The sequence below is a fragment of the Marmota flaviventris genome, chromosome 3 (genome assembly GCF_047511675.1).
Source record: "Marmota flaviventris isolate mMarFla1 chromosome 3, mMarFla1.hap1, whole genome shotgun sequence".
In the NCBI taxonomy this organism is placed as follows: domain Eukaryota; kingdom Metazoa; phylum Chordata; class Mammalia; order Rodentia; family Sciuridae; genus Marmota; species Marmota flaviventris.
In genome coordinates this window covers 61,495,881-61,511,645 of record NC_092500.1, presented here as the reverse complement: position 1 = coordinate 61,511,645, position 15,765 = coordinate 61,495,881, and the positions used below count along the sequence as shown (strand labels likewise).

Sequence of the window (15,765 nt, the reverse complement as noted above, 5' to 3'; positions counted from 1 at the left end):
TCTTCCCTTATTACATATATATCTTTATGTATTTTAATCATTCAATTTTTTCTTAAGCTAATCCCCTAACTTTTAAAAAATATAATTTTTTCTTCAGGTTTCTATGACCCTTTCTTTCTCCTCACATTATACTTCCCTTCTCATAGCACATCCCAAACACATTTTTATATTTCTGTGCTTCTGAAAATCATTACTGTACATTTCACATTATTAGATCTTATCAAGTTTCAAATTATAACTAGAAGAAAAACATTTTTTGTTATATATAACAGCATTACCAAATTGTTCATAATGAAAAATGTTTTGGGAAGTGTGTGCATCTGGAATAGATGTTATCAGAGACGAGGAGATAGAAATTGTCACAAGAAAAGCAAATAGATTGTACCTTGGTTGTTTGGAAATAGTTGAGGACCAGTGGTATAATTAGCCATAAAAGTCATTTAATAATCAGGCATATTAAACTTTCATATAGCACAGATGGCCACACTCTGGTTACTTGTCTAGACTAGATTTGTTCTTCTGTGTATGTTAAATGGCAAATGTAGGTTGCTGTGTATATGGTTCTACTTTACAAACTAATCAAGAACTGATATGCCATCTCAACTCTTGTATATTAATCAAAACGGTGCATTCTCCAAGATTTATGGGTCTTCTAACTATTCATATAAATAACCAACACTCATTACATTTATAGAATCATAATATTGCTAAAATATATAAAGTTTTAATTTTCTGTCAAAATATTCTGGAAATTCAAATTATTTTTCTTACCAGCAAGTTACCTGTGCATTATGAATGAGCATTACATTACTCTACCTGAAACAAATTTTTGCTAATTGTAACTTAAGCACTAGCTATTGCTGTTATTTGATTGAGCTTCTTCCCTAACCCCCACCATTCAGATTGGTAAAAGTCAGAAAATGGTAATGGGAAACCATACAGTAGTGGCTGTGTTTATCATAGTGGGTTCAAATGATGACCCACATTTGAAAGTTGCGTTATTTGTTTTCCTGCTTCTCAGTTATATGCTAAGCACTATTTTGATCTGATCATTTCCACATTCACTCTGCTAGATACTCATTAGACTCTCATATATATTTTCTTCCTTAGAAATCCTATACTGGTATATGTATCTTCAAATTTTAGTTATTATGGCTACAGGAAAAAAAAAAACAAACCACTATTTCCTATTACCATTGTATCACTTGAATGAAAATTTGTTTGAAATATTAGCTAAATTCAGAAATTTAAAAAAATTAAAAATACCAATCCAGGCATGGTGGTGCATGCTTGTATTTCTAGGGGCTTTGAGGCTGAGGCAAGAGGATCTGGAGTTTAAAACCAGCCTCAGTAACTTAGTGAGAACCTAATCAACTCGATGAGACCCTGTTTCTAAATAAAATACATAAAGGGTTTGGGAACATGGCTCAGTGCCCCTGAATTCAATACTTGGTTCAAAAAAATAATCAAATATTTGAATAGCTTGTCATAATAGCCTATTGTGGTAAAGCCTTTGAAAGATTGGTCATAGAAGGATCTCTCAGTGTTCTTATAAAGATGATGACTGAAGTGAAGGATATGTTCATTGTGATGAACTCTCAGCTGATTTGAGAAATATTTGTGAATTGGTAAGTTTCTGAAAATGGAACTTTATATAGATTAAAAGGAAGAAAAAACTTCTTGTAATATTAATTTTTATTTTATGTCAATTAGATAGAATAAAAGAGAAATGAAGAATCAATCAGTGGAGATAGAGTTCATTTTGCTTGGACTCACAGATGACCCTCTGCTACAAATTGTGATTTTCCTCTTTCTATTTTTCAATTATACCTTGAGCCTGATGGGGAACTTAGTCATCATCCTTCTCACCTTGCTGGATCCCCGCCTCAAGACTCCAATGTATTTCTTCCTCCGAAATTTTTCCTTTATGGAAATTTTGTTCACAACAGTCTGCATTCCACGGTTCTTGATAAGCATTATCAGTGGAGACAAAACAATTTCCTACAATGGTTGTACAACTCAGTTATTCTTTTTTTTCCTAGTAGGGGCTACAGAGTTTTACCTCCTGGCTGCCATGTCCTATGACCGCTATGTCGCCATCTGCAAACCTCTGCATTACCCAGTCATTATGAACAGCAGAGTGTGCTACCTACTGGTGCTCAGCTCCTGGGCAGCTGGATTCTTAATCATCTTTCCCCCTTTGCTTTTGCTACTCAAGCTGGATTTCTGTGCTTCCAAAGTGATTGATCACTTCCTGTGTGAATCTTCTGTCCTGCAGATCTCTTGCACTGATACACGTTTCATAGAATTGATGGCTTTTGTCTTAGCTGTGATGACACTTGACATCACATTGTTTTTAGTGATCCTCTCCTACACATTCATCATCATAACTATTCTCAAATTCCCTTCTGGTCAACAACGAAGGAAGGCCTTTTCCACCTGCTCCTCACACATGGTAGTTGTCTCTATTACTTATGGAAGTTGTATCTTTATGTATATGAAGCCATCAGCAAAAGAAAGGGTGACTTTAATTAAAGATGTAGCTGTGCTCAATACCTCTGTTGCCCCTTTGCTCAACCCTTTCATTTACACCCTGAGGAACCAGCAGGTGAAAGAAGCTCTTAAGCATATGCTCCAAAGGTTTTGTTCTTTTAAAAAGGACAAGTCAGTGGTTAGACATAAATAATATGCTGTTGGAACTTGAATAAGAAAATTCAATATGATTATTTATTACATCAGTTTGTATGTATAATATTTTACCCCTTGAATATTTATATCTTATTAGGTTTCATGTGTCTATCTACACTTCTCTGTTCTTATTTCTGAGTGGATTTTCCTAATTTCTATGAATAGATTGTCTTCTTCAATCTAGAATATTAATTCTATCTTGACCTAGAAATGTCTATTCTCTTAAAGGGTAGTTTTATACATTGAATTTTTTTGCAAGCGAACCTTGCTAGACATACTTACTTCAATATTTTGATATATGTATTAATTGCTAAGCATTGCATCTGCTCTGAAATATTTTGCATTGCTAAAATTGTCAGAGACACAAAACATGATCATTTATTATGTAATGTAATTGTTGTTGTGATAGAAAAGTAGCAGAAAAATCTAAGCAATTTTAAAGTTCAAGGTAAACTTCCAAGAAGAATCAGTATTTATGTTGAACATTGAAAGATGGATAAGGAAAATAAAAATGTAAGGATGTTGTGATTTAGAGCTATAACATATGAAAGGAATGGATATTCTACTGAAAACTTTTCTCCTATGGAATTGTAATAATTAAGAATAAGTTAAACATAAACATGAATAGTTGTCATTTGAGGTAAAAAATTAAACTCCAGCCTTTGGTTCTAACTTTACCGTTTCTGAACACTACAGGTGATACTATTTCATGGAAGAAATTCAACCGACAATTAATTTATATTTTGGTTTGGAAAAATATTTATATATTTAAAGCATGTGTATTAAATCACCTCCATCAGCCACTGAAAGAAACGATACACTGATGATTTTTAGTCCCTGTAGACTAGGACCTGTTCTGAAATTTCATATAAATGAAACTTTGGTTTGAATTTCATGTCTGACTTCTTTTGTTCAATATAACAAAGTTCACCCATGCTATTTCATGCATTCATATCTTCTTCTTTATGCTGATGTGATTTAGCAACATGTCTCCTGTTCTTTTGAAATTGCCTGTTTTTCCTCACTTGATCCAATAGTTTGGTGTTTCATTGTCTGAGGAATCTCTCCACAAAAGTAAATCATTTCCTTGATTAGTGTGAAAAGTTAGTAAATTGAAATGCCAATCCCTGAAAGTTTCTATCCTTTCATATGTCCTTTTGAAATAAAATCTGTCAAAGTGAAATTAATAAGAATGGACTTCTTATTTTTTGATGATTCCACTCTCCAATTCCCATCATCCAGGCAGAGAAGCTTAAGAAATTGTCTCTCAAAGAAAAGAAGAAGTAACTGTAAAGGAACACATTCCATGTTTTCTTGCTCTCTCCATGGGCCCACTTCACCTGAAAATAAACTTGATAACTTGTTTTTATAATTCAACAGACTCCAAGACTCAACTTGGTTTTGAAGACTTGAGGGAGCCAAAAGCCAAAGTAAGAGTATTGATGACAGGATGTTGAGCAAACTAATACTTAAGATTTCAGGATGGAGATCTCCAAAGAAGGTGAGGCAGGTGTGAATGGGAAATGGCAATGCATTTCAGTAATTTCTGAGACAGTGTTTACCGAAAGCCTTAGCAGTAAAGTAGGTAATTCCCAAACACTTAGTGAGAAGATACTCTGGATGTCACATTGGCTCAGCTGCCTGACTACAAACACCTGGGGAACAATAAACTTTGCTTCTTTTCCTACTTGCAAGTTTTTCACAAAGTCCTCTCCTGGTTTTAACTTACCATAGTGAGATGGAAACACTGGGAAATGGCCTCCCAGTTGGTCCTCTGCTCTTAGAGAACAGCTAGAAAGGTCATGTGTGATGTTGACTCAGCAATATATATAGTTCAATGGAGATTCTATAAAACCAAAGCCATGGTATTAGAGAGTGCAAATCATTGCTTTTATTGTTGACTCTACTCAAAGAATGATGTCAGTGTTGTGGACAGGCTGGAAGGAATGACATGCAGTTTTCATCTTCTTGTTCAATTTAAACCAATTATAAGGACTGTTTGAAGTTTCTGTCCATTATGAATGCTTACATCCATGAAATCTACTCATGCTATTTCAGATGGCTTTGATGTTGATAAGTGTGATTTTAGAGGGCTTAGTAGATTATTTCTGATGCAGGGAAGAATCAGAAAAAAAGCAAAAATCATAAGGATATATATTACTATTAAAGCAATTTAATTTTTCCAAGATAAAACAGGTCTAGATTTTAAGAACTATATGTGTTCCTTGTAGAACAATATCTCAACTCCAAGCTCTTCTGGGACAAATTCTTCTCAGTCATCAAATCACAAATCCTGGGAACAAAACTATGTTCTTTCTTTTATTCATAACCTCATCAAACAGCTATCTAAGAACTTATATCATACTAGACAAAATAGGCATGTTCCTGGAAATTGAATGTTGATAGTTTCATTGACAGTAGATTGAGATCTATAAAAGAAAATGTCATAGAACAATATATATATTTGGATGCTAAAACACATGATAGAGAATTCTAAGTAGTTAGAGGGTTAGGAGTGTTTTTTTGTTTTTTAAACAAATTTTCTTCTGCTTATTCCTTAACTACAGAAGTTACACTCCTCTAACCATAAGCAATTTACATTTCAGTTAAAGATGCTCTCTAGTCCACTAAAGCATAGTCAGTGATGGATAGGATAAATAGGGATAAGCAGGAATAATGGGAGGTCACAGGGACACAGTCACAGAGGGAGATAAAATCATCTTTCTCAGGCAGACAGTATGTTCAGTCAGCTCTTTCTAGAGAACAAAATATCTTAGCCCTGATAACAAGGTAGGATTACCAACCACAATGGCAGAGCAAGGACTGTCTCCCTTTCCAGATGGAATTCAGGCCTTGAAACATAAACCAATTAGTAAATATGCCCATGCAGTCTGAGCACTTAAAAAGGGACCTAGAAACATACCACTATGGTTATTCTTTGTTCAGTCTGACAAAACCAGTAATTAAATGTGTATGTGGACAGGACTTCCAGGGAACATGGGGCTATTCTCTGTCTACAGATGGGCCATTCAGTGTCTACACTGCATATATGTTTGCTTTCAATAAATCTTGGACGTATACAGCCATGTGAGAGAGAAAGTTCAGGCCATCACTAATCTTGCCTGGTCAGGACAAAGGAAACAAGGGACCCACTTCCTTCTGTGATATTCCTGGTCTTCCTATAACATTAGGACCATGTTGTCTTTGCACTCAGGCAAATGCTTCTTGTCTGTGCTCTATGGTTCATAAACTCTAGACAGACATCTGTAATATTCTCTGTAGTTACACTAATTTCAATAATTTATACTTATAAATGAATGAAATGGGCCAACTCAGTGTAATGTTGAAATGCTCTTCATAATAATCTTGTTTTCTATGAAATCAAAGTAACCAAAGATGAACCTTTAAGAAGAAATTGAAAATAAAACCCCAGGAGTCGGTGGATGGTACTCAAAATTTAACAGTCTGAGAAGATTCTCAGAATTATTCAATAATAATAATGTTAATCAGATTTTACTAATAAATAAAACTTTATAAATATGAATACTAAATAGGAACTTCCTGTTCCTCCAGAGTTGTTTAAGAATCCAAAATACAGGGCATAACTTTTCAGATTCTAAAGGTTGTCATCAAAGAGGTAGAAGTATTGACCTTATAAACAAATAAAGAAAGTGGGTTGAAAAAAATATGTGGTTTTATTACCTTCCTGAAGGCAAGTTAAAAGTCAAGTTAATGAATAAAGTATCTGTACAAAAAAAATATGTATGTTTTCTGGTCGGAATCTGGCTGAAATATTGAATGTTCAGACCTACAGTCTGCTACTTGAGAAGAGCCTGTGTGTTATACCCCCAGGGTAGACTTACTGAACACAGCTTTTTTTTAATGTATTTTTTTTAGTTGTAGGTAGACACAATATCTTTATTTTATTTTTTATGTGTTGCTGAGTCTCAAACCCAGTGCCTCACGTGTGCCAGGCGAGCATTCTACCACTGAGACACAGCCCCAGCCCCACTTTTTTTTTTTTTTTTTTTTTTGGTACAAAAGGGACCATGACTGAGAAGATGACTTTGTTTTTTGAGAAAAAAAAAATCATTGTATCTGCTAATTTACACTGTCCTGATGTGAAACAATATTATATTTTTTTGTTAATAGTATGATTTTAGAAAAGTGGATAGATTGGGCAAAAGTCATATATTTATATGCAGTATTCTTTCAACATGATGGTTCAGTTTTTGACAATACATTTTTTTTTAGAGAGAGAGAGAGAATTTTTGAATATTTATTTTTCAGTTTTTGGTGGACACAACATCTGTATTTTATTTTATTTTTTTATGTGGTGCTAAGGATAGAACCCAGCACCCCGCGCATGCCAGGCGAGCACGTTACCGCTTAAGCCACATCCCCAGCCCTTTGTCAATACATTTTTAAAAGCTTTATCAAGTTATACTTTCATTTTTACAGAGTAAATATTCAGGACTATAATGGCTTGGTTATATGGCAGGTAAATGTTTGGTTATTTAAGAAAGTGACAAACTATTTTCTGAAATGGTGACATAATTTTATATTCCATCAGCAGTGTGTGAGGTTTTCAGTGATTCCACATTCTTACCAACAGTTGTTTTGACAAATATGTGTATATATATATATATATATATATATATACATATATATAATCTTTAATCATTCCAAAGTGTATATAGTTGTATCTCACTGTAATTATAATTTCAATTCTATAGAGATTAATGATGCTGATCATTATTTTTATGCTTTCCTGCCATTGAATAATTCCTTTGATAAAATGAGTGCTTAAATATATGCCCATTTTATTTTTTACCACTCTTATTATCATTTGGGATTCTTTGTGTATTGCAGATACAAGTCCTTTTTCAGATATGAAAATTTCATATATATTTTCTATGCTGTGGCTTGTATTTCCATTCACAAATCATGTGTTTTGAAAAGCATAACATTGATTATTTATATTTATCAACTATTTTTCTTTATGCCTCATGTTTCAATTTAGCTCAAGATAACATCTACTATCAGTTTTGTGTTTATCTGGAAATTTTATACCTTTAATTTTATAGTTATGGCTTATTTGAGTTTTATATATGGTATGATTACTGATCATGTGGATAGCCATTTTTTTCAAATATTATTTGTTTAAAGATACTCATAGAAAAAATATTTATTATCTTGGAAATGTTAATAGTTCCAAGATTAGAAACGCTAATCTATACAAACACACGTGATTGAGAGAAAATTACAAGACATGATTTATCAAATGCCATCCCATACATGCCTCATTATCATAAATAGTGTTTCATAATGTGCTAAAAATTTAGCTTAAACTGAGCTTTATGAAATTGAACATAAATTAAAACTTAATGAAGTACTATGGTAAACAATTAGAGGATTTTTCTGCTTTGTCCATAATTCAGAAAATTAGAGAATGAACAGAGAGAGGTGATGATACCTTTGTGTGTCAAAAACTCAGATCAGTTTTGTTCATGCATTCATTTATCTTTGAAATGTGATCATGACAATGAAGTAGATAAACATGATGATAAAATGAAGATATGTAGATGATCCTAATAATACAAACACACTTACAAAGTGTGAAGAAAGTTAAGAGATCATGGGACATGAGCAAAGACGAACACATGAAAGAGTGTTTTTACACTGAAAATCAAATGATGTTATAATTTAAATTAGGAATGTGTAATACAGTTATACCAGACAAATTCACCAAAACCACACACTGAGAAAAGTTAGCCTCTTCAACAAATGTCTGGGGAAACTGGAAATCCATATGAAATAGAATGAAAGTTAACTCCCATCTCTCACCCTGCACAAAAATCATCTCTAAGTGGATCAAGGACCTAGGAATCAGAACAGAAACACTGAACATACTAGAGGAAAATGTAGGCTCAACAGTTCAACATTTTGGCACAGGAACTTACTTCTTTAACAAGAGTCCTAAAGCACAATAAATAAAGAATCAATACATGGGTTGACATCAAACTAACAAACTTCTTTATAGCAAAAGAAACAATCAAGAGCATGAAGAGAGAGCCTATAGAGTGAGAGAACATCTTTGCTACCTGCACCTCACATAGAGTATTAATTACTAGGATATGTAAAAAAAAAAAAAAACCTCAAAAAGCTTAACACCAAATAAACAAAACAAAACAAAACTAGAAAAGAAAAAAAATAAAAACAAACAAAAACAAATAACCCAATTAACAAATGGGCAAAAGAACAAAGCAGGCACTTCTGAAAAGAAGAAATTTGAATGATCAACAAATATATAAAAACATGTTTAACATCTCTATCAATTAGAAAAATGCTAATGAAAACTACAGAGATTCCATCACACTCCAGAAAGAATGGCAATTATCAAGAATATAAGTAACAACAAATGATTGTGAGGATGTGGGAAAAAGGGAACAGTCATGCTTTATTGTTGGGACTGAAAATTGGTGCAACCTTTCTGGAGAGCAGTATGGAGATTCCTCCAAAAACTAGAAATGCAACCACCATTGACCCACTCCATGGCATATATCCAAAGTATTTTAAATTAGTGTACTACAATAACACAGCCACATCAAGGTTTATAGCAGCACAATTTACAATAGCTAAGTTATGTAAGCAACCTAGATACCCATCAACAGATGAATGGATAAAGGAAATGATGGAGTATTACTCAGCTGTAAAGAATCACTTTATGTCTTTTGCTGGTAAATGTATGGATCTGGAGACTATCATGCTAAGTGAAATAATCGAATCCCACCAAAAAATGAAAGTTGAATGTTTTTCTTGATATGTAGAAGCTAAATCACAACAAATGTGTGGGAAGGGAATCAGAGAAGCTCAGTAGATTATACAAAGGAGGATGAAATGAAGGGAGTTGGGAAAGGAATAAGGAAGAAGGTAGAATCAATCTAATATAATTTTTCTAAGTACACATATTAAAATACCTAAGTGAACTCCACCATTGACCCCCTATACAAGAATGGGGTCTTAATTAGAATAAGATATATTCCATCATTAGATAATTTTATCAAAATAGAGTCTACTCTCATTTTTAACTAAGGAGACCCAATTTAAAACAGATGTATACTGGGTTTTTAGAAAGTGGAGAATAGATTTATATAAAATTAGAATTTGAAGACAAATACTTTTCTAGATGACATGAAAAAAAATTGTCATAATTGAAAAATGAAATAGTCCTTGACAGAATTGGTGTGTACTATGGAATAAAGGGACTGAGGCACAAGTAATTATTGATCTGAGTTCACATACACTTCTACTTTCACACTTGGAAGGCATTCCTGGGAGATCCAATTGAAAATGTATAATAAGAAGTAAATTTACCAAGGACACAGGAATATAATTCTCAAATTTTGGGGGGCTATTCCTGATACAGTTACAGGGAATGTGAGTGAGTTATGCCCCAGGGCCTGATATGTGAGCACAGTGGCACATTCATTCCTGTATCACTCTCTCTAAACAGAGTGAAGATTCTGTCCTGTGGAGAGAAACTTTCAAAGTCTAGGGATACTAGGAAGAAAGCTTTGTGATTTTATTATAGACATAAGTTAATAAAATATTCCAAATGAATAAACTAGACTTTTTGTAATTAGTTATGATTTTAAATCTGTAGCATAATTCCTAAAGCTCAGCTAAAAGTTGGGTTGTTTTTGTTTGTTTATTTTTTGCTTTATGAGACACTCACATACTGTGACTGTCTCATATAAATTTATACATGTGTTTAAATATATACATGTTTAAACATATAATTTAAATATATACATGTGTTTAAAATTAGGCAAATATTTCTAAAGTATTGCTTCCATATTTGTATATTACAGTAAATCATGACCCCCTTATTTCCCACTGTCCCCCAACCTTTCATTTAGAACTTCAGTAGTAATGTGTATTATGTTTATATTCCTTTGAGTTTTGTTTACATTCTTCTTCTGGCAGTCTTCACTGAATTGGTCCCTTGAGTCAGTGACAGAGAAAATGGATAAAAATATTAAGTAGCTCATGATATATAAAATTTTTATAGAAACCACATCAAACCATTTTAAAGCACTTCTGATATTGTTTCTATTTTATATTTTTGCTTCTTTCTCACGATTTATAGTCAAAGAGATATATATGCTCTGGATAAAATGGAAAAAATAAGACAAAAATTTTGACAATATAAAAATTGACTTGTATTTTAAGTGATACATAACCTGCAACAATTAAAATAAGCATACTAGTTCAGTAGAAGAAAGAGGGAATGTTTTTAGGAATACTGGTTTCCCTGGATTACAACAAAGCCATTGTCTATTTTTTTTTATTCCAGTCATTCTGGTTATTAGTGAAACTGGATAAAACCCAGAGGTAAGTTGGATATACAGAGAGTGGAGGAAGACTCTCAAATCTCAGCATTGATTCAATTCTTAACAGCTCAACTTTTTAATCAAGGTTAAATAGAACTTGACATATTACAAGTCATGAAATGGTTATGTTTTTGCATGTTTTGCTTTACTTAATCTATTCATTTTCTATTGATTAAATACTATTCATATCTCTGTATTTTAAATTGAATACCGACTTGTAGTACTGTGTTAAAGGAATAGACTTGAGTTGTACATAGTCTGAGAGTGTATTCCACATTTGCTAGCTGTGTGGATTAATGGAAATTTTACAATTTTGAGTCTCAATGCTTCGTTAGGAATAGGTGGAACAATTTCACACTTGTGTTATGATAACTAAGATAAAATTTTTCAGTCACTGGAATAAACTTCTGTTTAGTAAACCACAATTACTATTAGTACTCTTCCAAGAGTTGAGAATGAATTCCAACCAAAAGAAAAATCATCAACGCAGCTATTTTTAGAACCTAAGAGCCACATGATTTATGGAGTACATTTGTTTACATGATTATATTTAATTCTCAAAAACACTCTTGAAATTCCTTTTGCATTTTAAGCAGAGACTGAAACTTAATGAATTTAAGTAATGCATCCAAAGTCCCCAATCCATTGCATGACACATCTATATTTTTGATCTACATCTAAAACCTAAGCTCATACCTAATGTAATAAAGAATAATTTAATCATGTTTTGAGATGATTATTTCCTCTTCCTTTCTTGTTTAAATTATAGATAACTAGGTAATGAAATGAAAATATAAACACTGACATGAGTGTTAGTATTTATGAAATGATCATCAATTGTAATTTGATGATCTCTCTTTTCCCTTGATTTCTTTCTCTGTAAGCTGGTATGATTACAGAGAATTGAATCTGCCTATCATTTCTGAAATTAATAAATATAAATTATTCTTATTTCTATTACTTTTTAGGCAAAAGTTTTCTAAAATAATTGAAAGAAACAGTAAAATAAATTCTCATAAACAAGTGTTTCAACCACTCAGTTGGTGTTCCTAAGTAGTCTTTGCTTTGTTCATGCTGACAGAATTTTTCAGGAACCATCATCTCCCGTGTCCTGGCTCAGAGCCTGAAATACCTAAGAACTGTAAAAGTGCATTTTAGTGTGGTTACAGAGCTGAGCTAGAGATTGCCTACATGTCGAATTCAATAATTAGCTTGTTCTGTAATGTACTAACCTAGACACTGAACAGATCCTGAAATTTATAAAGGAGAAATAAAGAGTGTAACAGGATCAGATGCTCTATGAAACTTTACTAATGATTTCCACTGGGGTTTAAGTGAAGAAAAGAGAATTGAGCAAACGAAATATTGAAAAGCTAGAATCTCAAAGTTATTGCATTACTGAAGAAGATTTCAACCCAGTGCTATATGAGTGTGTGTGTGTGTGTGTGTGTGTGTGTGTGTGTGTGTATAAAACAAACAACCAAAAGAGAGAGAGAGAGTGGGGTGGAGATCAGAAATCAAATGGAACCAAAGTTTTTTATCTCATTCTCTAAAGAACATCCTTTGATCCTTCACACCTAATATATATTTAAGTATAGTGTTTCTAATTAAATATATTGCCCATATCACATTGGCTTTATTTATATGGTCATTATTAATATTCATTGGATAGTAGAGATTTGGAAAGTGCAAATTTTATTTAACAAGTTATAAATATCACTATTAAATTTCATTTTGAATGATTCAAATAATCTATCTCAGATTCTTTGGAAAGAAAATAAGAAGTAATTTTGATGTAATGTGTAAAATGAAATGAGAACTAAATAACCAAAGACATGTTCTTTCAGGAGAAAATATAGAGTTTACATTCATAAATAATAAACTAAAATGATGAGTTAGATCTCTGCAGATACCCATCATCCTCCATATAAACACATCCTTAGTTTAAGGATCAGGAATCATATATATTTTATTAAGTATTTAATTAATTTTCTTTCAAAGGAATAGAAATACTCATAATTTTTTCATGTTCATTTTATATTAACAAATCAAAACAATTCATTGAATATTTACAAATTTTTATAGAAAAGCACAGTATACCACAATTATTGATGTTCAATCTCCTACTGCTAGAGTTTCTTTAAGTCTCTTTCTTTGGTATTTGGAAACTTTCTATACAGATGTTCATTTTTGTGTGATGTGCTCATAAAGCCTTCTTCTGTTTATTTATATCATCCTTCACAGCTCCTCCTACATTTCTTCAGAACTTTAATTAGTAGCAAAAAAATAGTGACTCATGATATTATTAATATTCACAAAAATGTTAAAATTAACAAAGATTAGAAAGATATATAGATATTCAATAAAGTTGGAAACAAGGATAAATAGAGTGCATTCATACATTTTACTATGGAATAGTAATAATGTAAATATATTTTTAAAAGTATGAGTTTCCCGTAGCAGTAAGTTATTATAAGAACTTTAAAATTGAGACTGTCACCAAATCTTGTCTATTTGATGGGAAGGTAGTTTATTACTTCTAAGTATTATGAAAAACTCTTGATTTCAATAAAAACAAACACAAAGGAAAAGTAGTATTCCTGGAGGAGGCATAAAGAGAATTGAAAGAAATGTTACAAAAGTAATTTAGAAATAATGTTTAATGAAGTTTTTAAAAATTTATGTATCAATAAAATGTGATTTCCCTTACTTTTTTTTGTTTTAAATTCATTCCATATAGGGACATTGGGCTAAGTGTTTAAGTATATCTTGTAAGGTAATGTGTGAAAATACATCTTATAAGAGAAAAATAAGACATAAGTACTGCCCAGGCTAGAATAGAACATAAAATAGGGAACTGAGCCTGATGGCAGCATTTGTTTCAACAACAAACTCAGCATTAACTGAATGAATCTTTCTTTTAGCTTTGAAGATAAGATCCTGTCCTTTCAAGAATGAATAGGGTAAGGACAGAGTTCACAGGAGACTTCAGCATAGTAAAGGTGTGGTGCGTTGGGAGGAAGGACTAGGGGTTCTTATAACATTATACAATGGATACTCCTCCTGTGATGGAAAGAGGTGATTTGGGATGTCATTACAATGAGCCACTCACAATGCTAGTTATAGCTTACTGAAAACTCCACAATCACTTCCAGAAAGATTATTACTAATGAGTATCAGAAAAACAAACTAGCCATGCATAATGTTAATATGGTGTGAATACATAATTTTCTCAGATACAATGATCAAATCCTGCTAGGGATGGGAGTAGAGTGTGTGTACAATCAGGTGATTCCTAGTCTATTGTTGTTATTCTTGTGTAATTCTCCTGGGATAAAATGTATTTGTTCCTATTTATCTAAGATATCCTTTGACTCATAAGATCATCCCAATCCCAAGGTATTCTTCTCAGTGGTTAGAGAATATTTTATGCATAGAAAATGTCTATACAACTTCCATTAAATGTTAAGCATATTTACAAATGCTTCACATATATTAACTTATTTAAATCTTACAATTATCAAATGAGATTGATTTGTATTGTAGATAAGGAACCTGAGCACAGAGGAGTGATTTTAAGACCTAAAGAGTAAATTGGATTTACAACCAGACATTCCCATTCTTTCATATGGAAATATCTTTGGTAATAACATTAAACTTTACCTCTAAAAAAGCATTAGAACTTATTATTTTAAAAATAAAAATAAAAATGTTAAGGCAAGTTTTCTTGGGGTATGCTTATCTATTTATCTGAGGCCATCCTCAAATATTAATAACAATAATAAGGATATATTGCTTCAATTAGAAAACAAAATAAGTTGACTAGTAATAAATAACATAAAAGTGACACAAGTAGACTAAAATGTCATAAAATCTTGCAAGAGCTTTACATTCAATAAACCTCAGATTCAAACCTTCCAGTGTTCATTGTTTCCTGCTCCTTTCTCCCCTCTATCCTTCATTTCTAGGCTGCTTATGGCAATGGCATCAGGATTTCCAACCTCCAATGAGATAGGAGGAAGAATTGGAAAGTTTTTTAGCATTAGTAAATGTTAGTTGATGGCTAAGGATAAAAAAATCACTTTAAATAATTATATGTCTTTTCCATTTTTGGTAATTTTTAGTGAAACTAAACTATTACCTAAGGGAAAATATCTATAGAGATTGGAGCATTGTCCTAAAAGGAAGATATTTTGCAGACCCAGGTATGAAAGAGAAGACGTAACATTTGGAATCAGAAAAGTCTGGCTAAAACCTTAGTTAGCCCTACCATTTTAAGCTGTATAATACCAAATTATTTTCTTATTATCTTTAAACTTATTTTATGCACACATATTAACTATACATTTTAATGAAAATCAATGTGATATTTCTGTAGATGTATACAACACTCATTGATCATATTCAATGACCCTTCTTCCACTGTCCCATCAACCCATCCCTGCATCCTTCCTAATTGCTACTAATCACTATTCTACTTGGTTGTTTATTTCATTTTGTTTGGTTTTTTAGATTCCGCATATGAGAGAGTACAGTGATACTTGTCTTCCTGGTCTAGCATATTTCACTAAAAATAATGCACTTCATTCCATCCATCTTGCTGCAAATGATTTCATTCCTCTTTGTGGCTGAATACTACTACTTTGAGTAGACATACTACATTTTATACATCCATTCCTCT

The 15,765-nt window shown here is 32.2% G+C and overlaps 1 protein-coding gene across 1 annotated transcript; it reads left to right on the top strand.

Annotated features, from left to right (window-relative positions):
- Positions 1-1,723: 1,723 nt before the first annotated feature.
- On the top strand, positions 1,724-2,686 carry LOC114087705 (olfactory receptor 6C6-like). The gene has a single exon (XM_027929273.2). The coding sequence runs from the start codon at positions 1,730-1,732 to the stop codon at positions 2,684-2,686; it is 957 nt and encodes a 318-aa protein (XP_027785074.2). The 5' UTR covers positions 1,724-1,729.
- The last annotated feature ends 13,079 nt before the right edge of the window (positions 2,687-15,765 follow it).